The 15,924-nt window shown below is 40.9% G+C and overlaps 1 protein-coding gene across 1 annotated transcript; it reads left to right on the top strand.

Moving 5' to 3' along the window:
- Nucleotides 1-108: 108 nt before the first annotated feature.
- On the top strand, nucleotides 109-15,478 carry LOC115221010 (mucin-2-like; the record flags this gene model as incomplete). Its single annotated transcript, XM_036510342.1, has 3 exons — nucleotides 109-3,738; nucleotides 5,977-6,795; nucleotides 14,865-15,478. Coding segments are annotated over exons 1-3 (4,992 nt in total), but the record flags the coding sequence as incomplete, so codon positions are not given.
- Nucleotides 15,479-15,924: the final 446 nt, after the last annotated feature.

The following is a 15,924-nucleotide window of genomic DNA, read 5'->3' as shown; positions in this document are numbered from 1 at the left end:
CAGAACCAACAACAACCACAGCAGAACCAACAGCAACCACAACAGAACCAACAACGATCACAGCAGAACCAACAACAACCACAACAGAAAAAATAACAACCACAGCAGAACCAACAACAACCAGAACAGAGCAACCAACATCTCCAAAAGAACCAAGTACAAACATCACAACCATAGCTATGTCATCTACAACAGCATCAGCAGCAGCAACACCATCGTCAGCAGAACCAAGAGCAACAAATATAATAGAAGAAACAACAACTGTTACAAAATCAACACCAACGAATGCAAAAGAATCAACAGTGACAGAATCAATTCTAAGCACAAGGGAACCACCAGGAACAACCACAGCTGAAGCTGTAACAACAACCACCACAGGACGAACAACATCCATGAAAGAACAATCGAAATCAACGGAATCAGCGACAACCACAACTCCAAGTAAAGCAGACCTATTAACCACAAACACTACGTATCAAACATCAACCACAATAGGACCGCTATTCCAAACTACAAATCAAACAAAAACAACCGCTACACCACTACCTATATCAACAAGCACAGCGGAATCGGAAACAACATCAGAACCCTCAACGACAATTACAACAGTTCCAGCAAGAACAACTGCTCTACCAACGAATGAAACCAAATATGAGCCCAGCACCATCATAGTGGAACCGACAACAACCACGGTAGGAAGAATAACTACAACAGAACCAAAAACAACCACAACAGGACAAACAACTACAATAGGACCGACAACAACTACACTAGGCGTAAAAGCATCAATATCATCAACTACAGCAACCACAAAAGAACCAACAACAACAAAAACCATATCAACAACAACGACAGGACCAACGAGCACTACAACAGAACCTACAAGAACCGCAGCCATACTAACAACAGTAACAGAAACGATGACAGCCACAACGGAACCAACAACAAATACGACAAAACCAACATCGATAACCACAATAAAGTCAATAACTACCGCAAGAGAACCAACAATTAAAGCAGAACCAAAGACAAACACAACAGTAGCTACAACATCAACCACAATAACTTCCTCAACAGAACCTAGAACAAGCGCAATAGAACAAACAACAGCTTCAAAACAACCAACAATAACCCCAACATTGCCTACAACAACAACCAAAGCATCAACGACAACAACTACAACAGAACCAACAACAACACTCATAACAGAACCAGCGACAGCATCCATAGCAGAGCAAATATCAACCATAACTGGACCGGTATCTTTGACAAAAAAAGCAAATACAACACCTACGTTACAACGAACAAGTGCAACAAGAATAGAAGAGACGACCACAAGAGAAGAAACAACAATATCAGCAGAGCCTACGACAACAGCAAAGGAACCAACGACAGCTATCAAAGAATCAACGAAATCAATCACAACAGAACGAACAACAACAAAAATGATACCGACAACAACCACAACAGAAACACCCAGCACAGCAGAGGCAACGACAAGCAAAACAGAACCAACAACAATAATTCGAACACTAACACCAACAACTGCAGCGGAACTAACAACAGCCGCAACAGAATCAACAAAAGCAGCAAACGCAACAGAACCAACAAAAACAATACAACCTGTGATGGCTACAACAAAGCCAACAACGACATCCACAAAGGAACTAACGAACACAAGCATAACAACAGAAACAACAAGACCTGTATCAAAAACAAGAATCACGTTAGGGCCACCAAATTCAACTCAATCAATAACAACCACAACAGAGCCAAAAACATCTATAAATACAACAGAACCAACTACATCAACACTACCAACAATAACAACAGAAACGACAGCAAACACAACAAACAGAACAAAAACAAATGCGACAACTGACACTGAACCCACAAAATCTGTAATAAGAGAACCAACAACAAAAACAGTACTATCAACAACAGCTACACTAGAACTAACAACATCTACAGTAGAAACCACACCAACAGAACCAACTCCAACACAGCCAACAACAACGAAAGCGCAACCAACCACAAATATAACAGAAATACCAACTACAACAGAAACAACAACAATAACTTCAACCCAGACTATAACAGCCACAGCTGAACCAACGACCACTGCAGCAGAACATACAGCAACAGACACATTAGAACCAGCATCCACAACAGGATCAACGGCTAAAATTACAACGGAACCTGCAACAACAACCACAAGGGAACCAACAACAGCAATCATAGATGAACCACCAACAGTAGCAAAGACAGAGCCAACAATAACAACAACAGACAAACCAACCATAGCAGAAGCAACAAACACCACAGAATCAACAGCAGCAACAAAGGCTGTAACAACCACAATGGAACCAACAACAGCTTCAGAGGAAACAACAACAATAATTCCAAAATTAGCTACGCAAAAAACCATGAAGACATCCACAACAGGACCAACAACAACAAACATTACACAGCAAACATCAATCACATTAGAATCGATACCCACAACAAGAAAACAGACAAAAGCAACTACTACATTACAAACCGTAACAACAGCTGAATCCGCAACATCAGGTGCAACAGTACCAAGAACAACAACAATAGTACCAACAACCGAAAAAGAACCCACAGCAACCAGAATAGGAACAACAAAAACAATAAACACAGCAAAACAAACAAAGCCAACATCGATGACGACCACGGCTGATGCAACAACAAAGACCATAACAGAACCAACGGAAACAAACATCACAGTACCAACAACAACAACTATGAAAGAACTAACAACGGCTACAACAATAACACCACCAGCAACAACAACAACAACAACAACAACAGCCATATCAGAACAAACAGCAACTACGAAACCAACAGCAACCACAACAGAATCAACATCAGAGACGATAGAGCCAACAACACCAATCACAACAGAACCAACAACAATAACAAAAACTGAACCAGCGGTAACCGAAGCAGCAGAAACACCGATCACAACAACAACCACACTCGCACCAAAAACAACAGAAACAGAATCAACAACAGCAAAAAAGACACCAGCATCAACAACGGCCACCACCACAACGGAACAAATAGCCAGAAAAGAACCAACAACTATAACAGATCACACAACAACCACCACCACAGAACCAACAACAACAGCCACAGTAGAAACCACAAGAATCACAAAAGAAACAACGGTCGCAGCAGAACCAACAACAACCACAAATGTACCAGCAACAGTAACAAGCACAGCAGAACGAACACCAACAACCTTAGAACCAACTGCAACCACAACAGAATCTTCAACACAAACACTACTAGCAACAAACATACCAGAAACAAGATCAAAGCCTACAAGTGCAAAGCCAACTACAACAGAAAAACCAACCACAGGTCAGGAAATAACAACAGTTACAACGGAACCAACAAGAGGACCAACACGAAGAACAGAACCCACAACGACAAAAACAGAGGCAACAAGAACAAAAGAACCAAGAACTATCGAATCAACGAGTTCACATAAAGCACTGACAACAATGGCAGTGCCATCGACAATAACCCCAGAACCATCATCAACGATTGAAGCTTTCACAACTGCGGGCACAGTATACACTACGGAACAAACAAGTGGTTTTGGTCCGACAGCAAACACTACAGTAATATCAACAAGTGCCAAACAACCAACATCAGTCATAACTGGTCAAAATGGTACTGCGACAGAACAAACTACAATCAATACACAAACTAAAGACATTACAATATCAACTTTGAGCACAGAAGGGTCAGCAACAACTAACGAAGCAATAACAACTAGAAAACGAACAACAGCAGCAACAGAAACACCAATGTCATCAACAATAAATGCCATGCAATCAGAACCAACAACTTCACAACAGCCATCTGCTACAATACCATTGACAAGCACTGCACAATCAAAGGCGAACACAACACTTGTATCACTAGATACAACAATGACTGCAAGGGAAATAACAACCACTAAAGAATCCACAACAGTTTCCTCAGAGACATCAGTTGATGTAACAACGTCCGCAACAATTCCAACAAGCAACATGGATAAAACAACAGAAAACCAGGCATCCATAAACAATACACAGCAGATATCTAGTGGTACTATGTCAACAACAGTTACACTAAAACCAATAACAGATACTACACCCCAAACAAGCAGATCAAAAGAGTTAGGTAAAGTATCAGGTATGACACCACCAACAACGACAACTACAATAGCAGAACCAATAACATCCGCAACAAAAACAACAGACACAGCAAAAATGACCACAACAGAAGCCACAGCACAAACAGATCCAAAAACAATCACGGTAGAATTAACAAGTGCAAGAGAAACTAATACTGCAATCCCTACAGTGCCCACAAAATCCACAAGGGAACTACCAACAATATTCACAACAGAACCAGCAGCAACAACCACAACAGAACTAACAACAGCAGCAACAATAACAGAACCAACAAGAACAACAACCACAACAGAACCAACAACCACATCAACCACAACAGAAGCATTAACGACAACTACTACAGTAGAGCAAACAACAACACCAACCACAACAAAACCAACAACAACCCCAATAGAACCATCAACAACATCAACCACAACAGCAACACCACCAATCACAACAAAACCAACAACAACAACAATAACCGCAATAGAAGCAACTATACCAACCACAACAAAAACCACAACCACAACAAAACCAACAACAACCATAACAGAACCAACAACAGCCACAACAGAACCATCAACAACAACAACCACAACAGGACCAGCAACAACAACCACAACAGAACCAACAACAGCAGCAACAACAACAGAACCAACAAGAACAACAACCACAAAAGAACCAACAACATCAACCACAACAGAAGCATTAACGACAACTACTACAATAGAACAAACAACAACACCAACTACAACAAAACCAACAACAACCACAATTGAACCATCAACAACAACAACCACAACAGAACCAGCAACACCACCAATCACAACAAAACCAACAACAACAACAATAACCGCAATAGAAGCAACTATACCAACCACAACAAAAACCACAACCACAACAAAACCAACAACAACCGTAACAGAACCAACAACAATAACCACAATAGAACCATCAACAACAACAACCACAACAGGACCAGCAACAACAACCACAACAGAACCAACAACCACAACAGAACCAACAACAGCAATCACAACAGAACCGACAAGAACGATCGTAACAGAACCAGCAACAACAGCAACCACAAGATCAACCACAACAGAACCAACAACAACCCCAACTAGAATAATCACAACAGGACAACCACCAACAACCACAACAGAAACGACCCCAACAATCACAACACATCCAACAACAACAAGAGGACAATCAACAACAAAAACAATAGCAGAATCAACAGCAACAGCAGCAAAACCAATAATGTTGACAACAGAACTAAGCAAAGCATCGTCAAAACCAGTAACAAACATAATAGAACCAATAACATCCACCAGAGAACTAACAACCACAGCAAGAACAGCTACAACCACAAATAAACTAACAACAGCCACAGCAAAACCAACAATTCCAATCACAGCAGAAACAGCAACATCTACCAAACCAACAACAGCATTAAAGGAAGCATCAACCTACGCAGAAGTAATAATACCGACCATAACGGAACCAACAGCTACAGAAGAACCAAGAACTGCCCAATCAACATCAAGTGCCCATATGACAATATCAACTATGACACTGCCATCGACTATAACTCCAGAACCACCATCAACGATAGAAACGTTCACAACTACAGATTCAGGATACACTACAGAACAAACAAGCAGTAGTGGCCAGACAGCAAACACAGCATTTATTTCAAGAATCAGTGGACAGCCAGCATCAACAACCATCACTGGTCGAAATGTTACTACAACAGAACAAAGTACTATCAATATGTTACCTACACAAACTATTCTGCAAACTAAAAGCATTACATTATCAACTTTGAGCACAGACGAGTCAGCAACAAATAATGAAGCAAGAACAGAAACTAAGGAACGAACAACAACGGCAACAGAAACACCAACACCAACAACAATATATACAACACAATCAAAACCAATTACTTCGCACCAACCGTCTGCTGCACAACCAGTGACAAGCACTGTGCAATCAAATGCAAACACAACACCAGAATCTCTAGATACAACATTAATCGCAAGGAAAACAACCACTAAACAATCCACAACAGATTCTTCAGAAACATCAGCAGAAGTACCAGCGTCCACAACCCTTCCAACAACAATTATAAGACGACCAACAACCACCACGGATAAAACAACGGTCAACCAGCCGTCCACAAAGAGTACACACCAAATTCTGAATGGTACACTGTCAACAACAATTACAAAACAACCGATAACAAATACTACACTGCAAGCTACAATGACAATAGAATTAGGTAAAACAAATCGTGTAAGAACACCAGAAGCAACAACAGAACCCACAACAGAACCCACAAAAATTACAGTGCCAACAAATACAACCGAACCAACAACAACCGCGCGAGTACTGACAACATCCACACCAGAAACAACTACAACTGTAGCATCAGCAACATATGCAGAAGGAACGAAGCGTACCACCGAAGTAAATGTAAACACAACAGATGCGAAGGCCCCCACCACCGTACCGAAACCAACGAATAGCACACCTGTAGTGACATCGGTCCTACTCACAGCTCTCATGACGAAGATGAAAGGAATCACAACAGAACCAGCAATAAGTATATCAGAAGAAATAACATCCACAACAGAATCAACAACTACAACCACAAGAGAACCAATGACAACCACCTCACCAACAACAGCTGCAACAGTGCCAACAACAGCAATTACAGCAGAACCCATAGCAATGACCACAGGAAGAACAAAAACAGCCACAACACAAACAACAACAGAAACAAAACCAACAAAAGCATTCACTTCAATGCCGACAACAAACAAAACAGAAGCAACAATGACAAAAGAATCAACTACAACAAACTTGATACCAACAACAAAACCAAGAGCAACAACAGGACCAAAAACAACCACCGCAGAACCAACAATAACAACAAAACCAACAAAAATAACAACAAAACCACCACCAACAACAACAGAGCCAGAAACATCCACAACAGAAACAAGGATAGATACAACAGAACCAACAACAATAACAACAAGGCAAACAACAACAACAGAATCAAGAACAATCACAGTAGAACCAACAATGAGCACTTCAAGTTCAACAATAACCACAACAGAATCAACATCAACAAGTACAACACAACCAGAAGCAACCACAACAGAACAAACAACAATATCAACAGAACCAAAAACAACCACAACAAAACCAACAACAGTCACAACAAAACTAACAACGACCACAACAGAACCAACGACAACAACAATAACAGAACCAACAACAATAACAACAAAACTAACAACGACCACAACAGAACCAACGACAACAACAATAACAGAACCAACAACAATAACAACAAAACCAACAACAATAACAACAGAACCAGAAGCAACAACAGAACCAACAACAATAACAACAAAACCAACAACAATAACAACAGAACCAGAAGCAACAACAATAGAACCAACAACAATAACAACAACACCAACAACAATAACAACGGAACCAGAAGCAACAACAACACCAACAGCAATAACAACAGAACCAGAAGCAACAACAATAGAACCAACAATAATAACAACAAAACCAACAACAACAGCAACACCAACAACAATGACAACAGAACCAGAAGCAACCACAACACAACCAACAACAACAAAACCAACAACAATAACAACAGAACCAGAAGCAACCATAACAAAACCAACAACAACTACAGGTAAAACAACAACCACTCGACAACCAACTGCAGACACAGCAGAATCAACAACAACCACAACAAAGCCAAAAACTACCACAACAGAACCAGAAACAACTACAACGCAATCAACAACAACAACAACAACAGAACCAACAACAGTAACAACAAAACGGACAATTATCACACCAGAAGCAACAAGAACCAAAACAGAACCACCAACAAGAATCACAACAAAACCACCAGCAACGGAAGAGACAGCAACCAAAGGAGAAACAACAACACCAGAATCAACTACAACCACAACAGAACAATCAACAACAACACAACCATTAACTACCATAACAAAACCAATTACATCCACAATAAACACACAATTAACAACAAGAGAGCAAAGAATAAATGCTACAGAGCCAAAAACAAACACAACTGAACAAGCAATCACAGCAAAACAAACAACTGTTACGACAGAACCATCAACAACACCACCAACTAATACAACAACAAAATCAACAACAACCACAACAAAAGCAACAGCAACCACAACAGAAGCAACAACAGACACAACAGAACCAACAACAGCCACAAAAGAACCAACAACTGCCGCAACAGAACCAACAATAACCATAACAGAACCAACAACAACCACAAGAGAACCAACAACAACCACAACAGAACCAACAACTGCCGCAACAGAACCAACAACAACCATAACAGAACCAACGACAACCACAACGGAACAAACAACAACCACATCAGAACCAGCAACCACAACAGAACCAACAACAACCACAACAGAACCAACAACAACCACAACAGGACCAACAACAGCCACAACAGAACCAACAACAGCCACAACAGAACGAACAACAACCACAACAGAACCAACAACAACCACAACAAAACCAACAACAGCCACAACAGAACCAACAACAACCACAACAGAACCAACAACAACTACAACAGAACCAACAACGACCACAACAGAACCAACAACAACCACAACAGAACCAACAACAACCACAGCAGAACCAACAACAACCACAACAGAACCAACAACAACCACATCAGAACCAGCAACCACAACAGAACCAACAACAGCCACAACAGAACCAACAACAGCCACAACAGCACCAACGAACATCACAACAGAACCAACAACAGCCACAACAGAACCAACAACAACCACAACAGAACCAACAACAACCACAACAGAACCAACAACAACCACAACAGAACCAACAACAGCCACAACAGAACCAACAACAACCACAACAGGAACAACAACAGAACCAACAACAACCACAACAGAACCAACAACCACAACAGGAACAACAACAGAACCAACAACAACCACAACAGAACCAACAACAACCACAATAGAACCAACAACAACCATAACAGAACCAACAACAACCATAACAGAACCAACAACAACCACAACAGAACCAACGACAACCACAACAGAACAAACAACAGCCACAACAGAACCAACAACAGCCACAACAAAACCAACAACAACCACAACAGAACCAACAACAAACATAACAGTACCAACAACAACCACAACAGAACCAACAACAATGACATCAAAACCAACAACAATAACAACAGAACCAGAAGCAACAACCACAGAACCAACAACAATAACAACAAAACCAACAACAATAACAACAGAATCAATAGCAACAATAAAAGAACCAACAACAATAACAACAAAACCAACAAGAACCACAACAGAACCAACTACAGCCACAACAGAACCAACAAAATCCACGACAGAACCAACAAACACAACAGAACAAACAACAACCACAACAGAACCAACAACAGCCACAACAGAACCAACAACAGCCACAACAGAACCAACAACAACCATAACAGAACCAACAACAACCACAACAGAACCAACGACAACCACAACAGAACCAACAACAGCCACAACAGAACCAACAACAACCACAACAGAACCAACAACAACCACAACAGAACAAACAACAACCACAACAGAACCAACAACAACCACAACAGAACAAACAACAACCACAACAGAACCAACAACAACAACAACAGAACCAACAACTGCTGCAACAGAACCAACGACCATAACAGAACCAACAACCATAACAGAACCAACAACCACAACAGAACCAACAACTGCTGCAACAGAACCAACAATAACCACAACAGAACCAACAACAGCCACAACAAAACCAACAACAACCACAACAGGAACAACAACTGCTGCAACAGAACCAACAACAACCATAACAGAACCAACAACAACCACAACAGAACCAACGACAACCACAACAGAACCAACAACAGCCACAACAGAACCAACAACAACCATAACAGAACCAACAACAATCACAACAGAACCAACGACAACCACAACAGAACAAACAACAGCCACAACAGAACCAACAACAGCCACAACAAAACCAACAACAACTACAACAGAACCAACAACAGCCACAACAGAACCAACAACAAACATAACAGTACCAACAACAACCACAACAGAACCAACAACAATGACATCAAAACCAACAACAATAACAACAGAACCAGAAGCAACAACCACAGAACCAACAACAATAACAACAAAACCAACAACAATAACAACAGAATCAATAGCAACAATAAAAGAACCAACAACAATAACAACAAAACCAACAAGAACCACAACAGAACCAACTACAGCCACAACAGAACCAACAAAATCCATAACAGAACCAACAAACACAACAGAACAAACAACAACCACAACAGAACCAACAACAGCCACAACAGAACCAACAACAGCCACAACAGAACCAACAACAACCACAACAGAACCAATTACAACCACAACAGAACCAACAACTGTTGCAACAGAACCAACAACAACCATAACAGAACCAACAACAACCACAACAGAACCAACAACATCCACAACAGAACCAACAACCACAACAGAGCAAACAACAACCACAACAGAACCAACAACAACCATAACAGAACCAACAACAACCACAACAGGAACAACAACAACCACAACAGAACCAACAACCACAACAGAACCAACAACAACTATAACAGAACCAACAACAACCCCAACAGAACCAACAACCACAACAGAGCAAACAATAACCACAACAGAACCAACAACAACCACAACAGCACCAACAATAACCACAACAGAACCAACAACAGCCACAACAAAACCAACAGCAACCACAACAGGAACAACAACAACCACAACAGAACGAACAACCACAACAGAGCAAACAACAACCACAACACAACCACAACAGAACCAACAACCACACAGAACCAACAATAACCACAACAGAATCAACAACGGCCACAACAAAACCAACAACAACCACAACAGGAACAACAACAGAACCAAAAACAACCACAACAGAACCAACAACAACCATAACAGAACCAACAACCACAACAGAACCACAACAACCATAACAGAACAACAACAGAACCAAAAACAACCACAACAGAACCAACAACAACCACAACAGAACAAACAACAACCACAACAGAACCAACAACTGCTGCAACAGAACCAACAACCATAACAGAACCAACAACCATAACAGAACCAACAACCACAACAGAACCAACAACTGCTGCAACAGAACCAACAATAACCACAACAGAACCAACAACAGCCACAACAAAACCAACAACAACCACAACAGGAACAACAACAGAACCAAAAACAACCACAACAGAACCAACAACAACCATAACAGAACCAACAACAACCACAACAGAACCAACAACCAGAACAGAGCAAACAACAAACACAACAGAACCAACAATAACGACAACAGAACCAACAACAGCCACAACAAAACCAACAACAACCACAACAGGAACAACAACAGAACCAACAACCACAACAGGAACAACACAGAACCAACAACAACCATAACAGAACCAACAACAACACACAACAGAACCAACAATAACCACAACAGAACCAACAACAGCCACAACAGAACCAACAACAACCATAACAGAACCAACAACCACAACAGGACCAACAACTGCTGCAACAGAACCAACAACAACAACCACAACAGAACCAACAACAGCCACAACAAAACCAACAACAACCACAACAGGAACAACAACAGAACCAAAAACAACCACAACAGAACCAACAACAACCATAACAGAATCAACAACAACCACAACAGAATCAACAACAACCACAACAGAAACCAACAACCACAACAGAGCAAACAACAACCACAACAGAACCAACAACAACCATAACAGAACCAACAACAACCACAACAGGAACAACAACAACCACAACAGAACCAACAACCACAACAGAACCAACAACAACTATAACAGAACCAACAACAACCCCAACAGAACCAACAACCACAACAGAGCAAACAATAACCACAACAGAACCAACAACAACCACAACAGCACCAACAATAACCACAACAGAACCAACAACAGCCACAACAAAACCAACAGCAACCACAACAGGAACAACAACAACCACAACAGAACGAACAACCACAACAGAGCAAACAACAACCACAACAGAACCAACAATAACCACAACAGAACCAACAATAACCACAACAGAATCAACAACGGCCACAACAAAACCAACAACAACCACAACAGGAACAACAACAGAACCAAAAACAACCACAACAGAACCAACAACAACCATAACAGACCCAACAACAGCCACAACAGAACCAACAACAACCATAACAGAACCAACAACAACCACAACAGAACAAACAACAACCACAACAGAACCAACAACTGCTGCAACAGAACCAACAACCATAACAGAACCAACAACCATAACAGAACCAACAACCACAACAGAACCAACAACTGCTGCAACAGAACCACAACAGCCACAACAAAACCAACAACAACCAACAACAGCCACAACAAAACCAACAACAACCACAACAGAACGAACAACCACAACAGAACAACAACAGAACCAAAAACAACCACAACAGAACCAACAACAACCACAACAAAACCAACAACAACCACAACAGAACCAACAACCAGAACAGAGCAAACAACAAACACAACAGAACCAACAATAACGACAACAGAACCAACAACAGCCACAACAAAACCAACAACAACCACAACAGGAACAACAACAGAACCAAAAACAACCACAACAGAACCAACAACAACCATAACAGAACCAACAACAGCCACAACAGAACCAACAATAACCACAACAGAACCAACAACTGCCGCAACAGAACCAACAACAACCATAACAGAACCAACAACCACAACAGGACCAACAACTGCTGCAACAGAACCAACAATAACCACAACAGAACCAACAACAGCCACAACAAAACCAACAACAACCACAACAGGAACAACAACAGAACCAAAAACAACCACAACAGAACCAACAACAACCATAACAGAATCAACAACAACCACAACAGAATCAACAACAACCACAACAGAACCAACAACCACAACAGAGCCAACAACAACCAAAACAGAACCAACAACAGCCACAACAGAACCAACAACAACCACAACAGGAACAACAACAGAACCAACAACAACCACAACAGAACCAACAACAACCACAACAGAACCAACAACAGCCACAACAGAACCAACAACAACCACAACAGAACCAACAACAGCCACGACAGAACCAACAGCAACCATAACAGAACAAACAACAACTACAACAGAACCAACGACAACCACAACACAACCAACAATAACCAAAACAGGAACAACAACAGAACCAACAACAACCACAACAGAACCAACAACAACCGCAACAGAACCAACAACAACCACAACAGAACCAACAACAGCCACAACAGAACCAACAACAACCATAACAGAACCAACAACAACCACAACAGTACCAACAACTGCTGCAACAGAACCAATAACAACTATAACAGAACCAACAGCAGCCACAACAGAACCAACAACAACCACAACAGGAACAACAACAGAACCAACAACAACTACAACAGAACCAACAACAACCACAACAGAACCAACAACCACCACAACAGAACCAACAACAACCATAACAGAACAAACAACATCCACAACAGAACCAACGACAACCACAACAGAACCAACAACAGCCACAACAGAACCAACAACAACCACAAAAGAACCAACAACAGCCACAATAGAACCAACAACAACCCTAACAGTACCAACAACAACCACAACAGAACCAACAACAATAACAACAAAACCAACAACAATAACAACAGAACCAGAACCAACAACCACAGAACCATCAACAATAACAACAAAACCAACAACAATAACAACAGGACCAGAAGCAACAACAATAGAACCAACAACAATAACAACAAAACCAACAACAATAACAACAGAACCAGAAACAACAACAATAGAACCAACAACAATCACGACAGAACCCAAAAGACCCACAACGAAACCAACAGCAACAATAGAATCAACGAACACCACAACAGAACCAAAGGTAACCACAACGGCGCCTACAACAACCTCAAGAGAACCAACATTAACTGTCACAACAGAATCAAGAACAACAACTGCTGGACCAACAATGACAAGAGAACCAACAGCACCAGTCATAAGAACAATTATAACAGAACCAACAACAACCACAACAACAGCAGAACCAATAACAACAAGATCACCAACAACAACTACAACAGAACCAACAACAACCACAACAGGAACAACAACAGAACCAACAACAACACCTGGACCAAAATCAACAACATCAGAACCGATAACAATGACTATAGTACCATCAACAACAACCACAAGAGAACCGACAACAACAACAACAGAAGCAACAACAATCACAAGAAAGCCAACCACAACAACGACAACAACAATAACAACAACAAAACCAACAATCACAACAGTACCAACAGCAGCTGTAAAAGAACTAACAACAACCATAACAACAGCAGAACCAATAACAACAAAAACAACAAGAGAACCAAGAACAGCCACATCTGAATCAACAAGAACCACTGTAGAACAAACAACAACACAACTAACAACAACAACAATAGAACCAAGAAGAAACATAACAAAACTAACAAGAACCACAGCAGAACCAGCAACAAACACCACAGACTTAGCAGCAACATCACCAGAACCAACAACACAAACAACAACAGAGCAAACAACCAAAACAGAACCAAGAAGCACAATCGAATCAACAACCACAACAGGACCAACGACATCCACAGAAGAATCACCAACAAGAACTGTAACGGAACCAAGAAAGACAACAGAAGCAACAACAACGACGACGATGACAACAAAAGAACCAATAACAACAAGATCACCAACAACAACTACAACAACAAAATCAACATCAGCAGCAGAATCAACAACGACAATGGCAACAGAACTAGCAAGGTCCACAACAACAACAGAGCCAACAACAACAGCAACAAAACCAAAGACAACAGAATCAACAACAACAACAACAACAACGGCAAAAGAACCAACAACAACAGCATCACCAACAAAAACGGTAACAGAATCAACAGTTCAATCAAGACTAACAACAACAATCACAGCAAAACCAACTACAACCACAGTAAGATCATCAACAACACCAAAACCACCAACAACAATAGAGCCAGTTACCACAATGATAACAAAACTGACAACATCGACAGCAGAACCAATAAGTACAACAACAACAACGAAACCAACAACTAGAGTAACAGAACCTACAATAGCAACAACATTCACGACAGGACCAACGACACCCACAACAGAACTAAGAACAAAGCCTGAACCAAAAACAAAAGCAACAGCAACGACTCCAACCACAGCAGGAGCACCAACTGCAAAACCAACACAACCAACACCGACTCCAACAGAGTTCACAACAGTCTCTGCTGAATCAAAAACAAACAGACCCACAACAGGAGTACCAATGACAATCACAATAGAACCATCAACAACTGTCCCAAGAACAGCAGCAGTACC

The sequence above is a fragment of the Octopus sinensis genome, linkage group LG17 (assembly GCF_006345805.1).
Source record: "Octopus sinensis linkage group LG17, ASM634580v1, whole genome shotgun sequence".
Lineage (NCBI taxonomy): Eukaryota > Metazoa > Mollusca > Cephalopoda > Octopoda > Octopodidae > Octopus > Octopus sinensis.
Note: the sequence above shows the minus strand (reverse complement) of the source record. Positions and strands in the feature narration are given on the sequence as shown.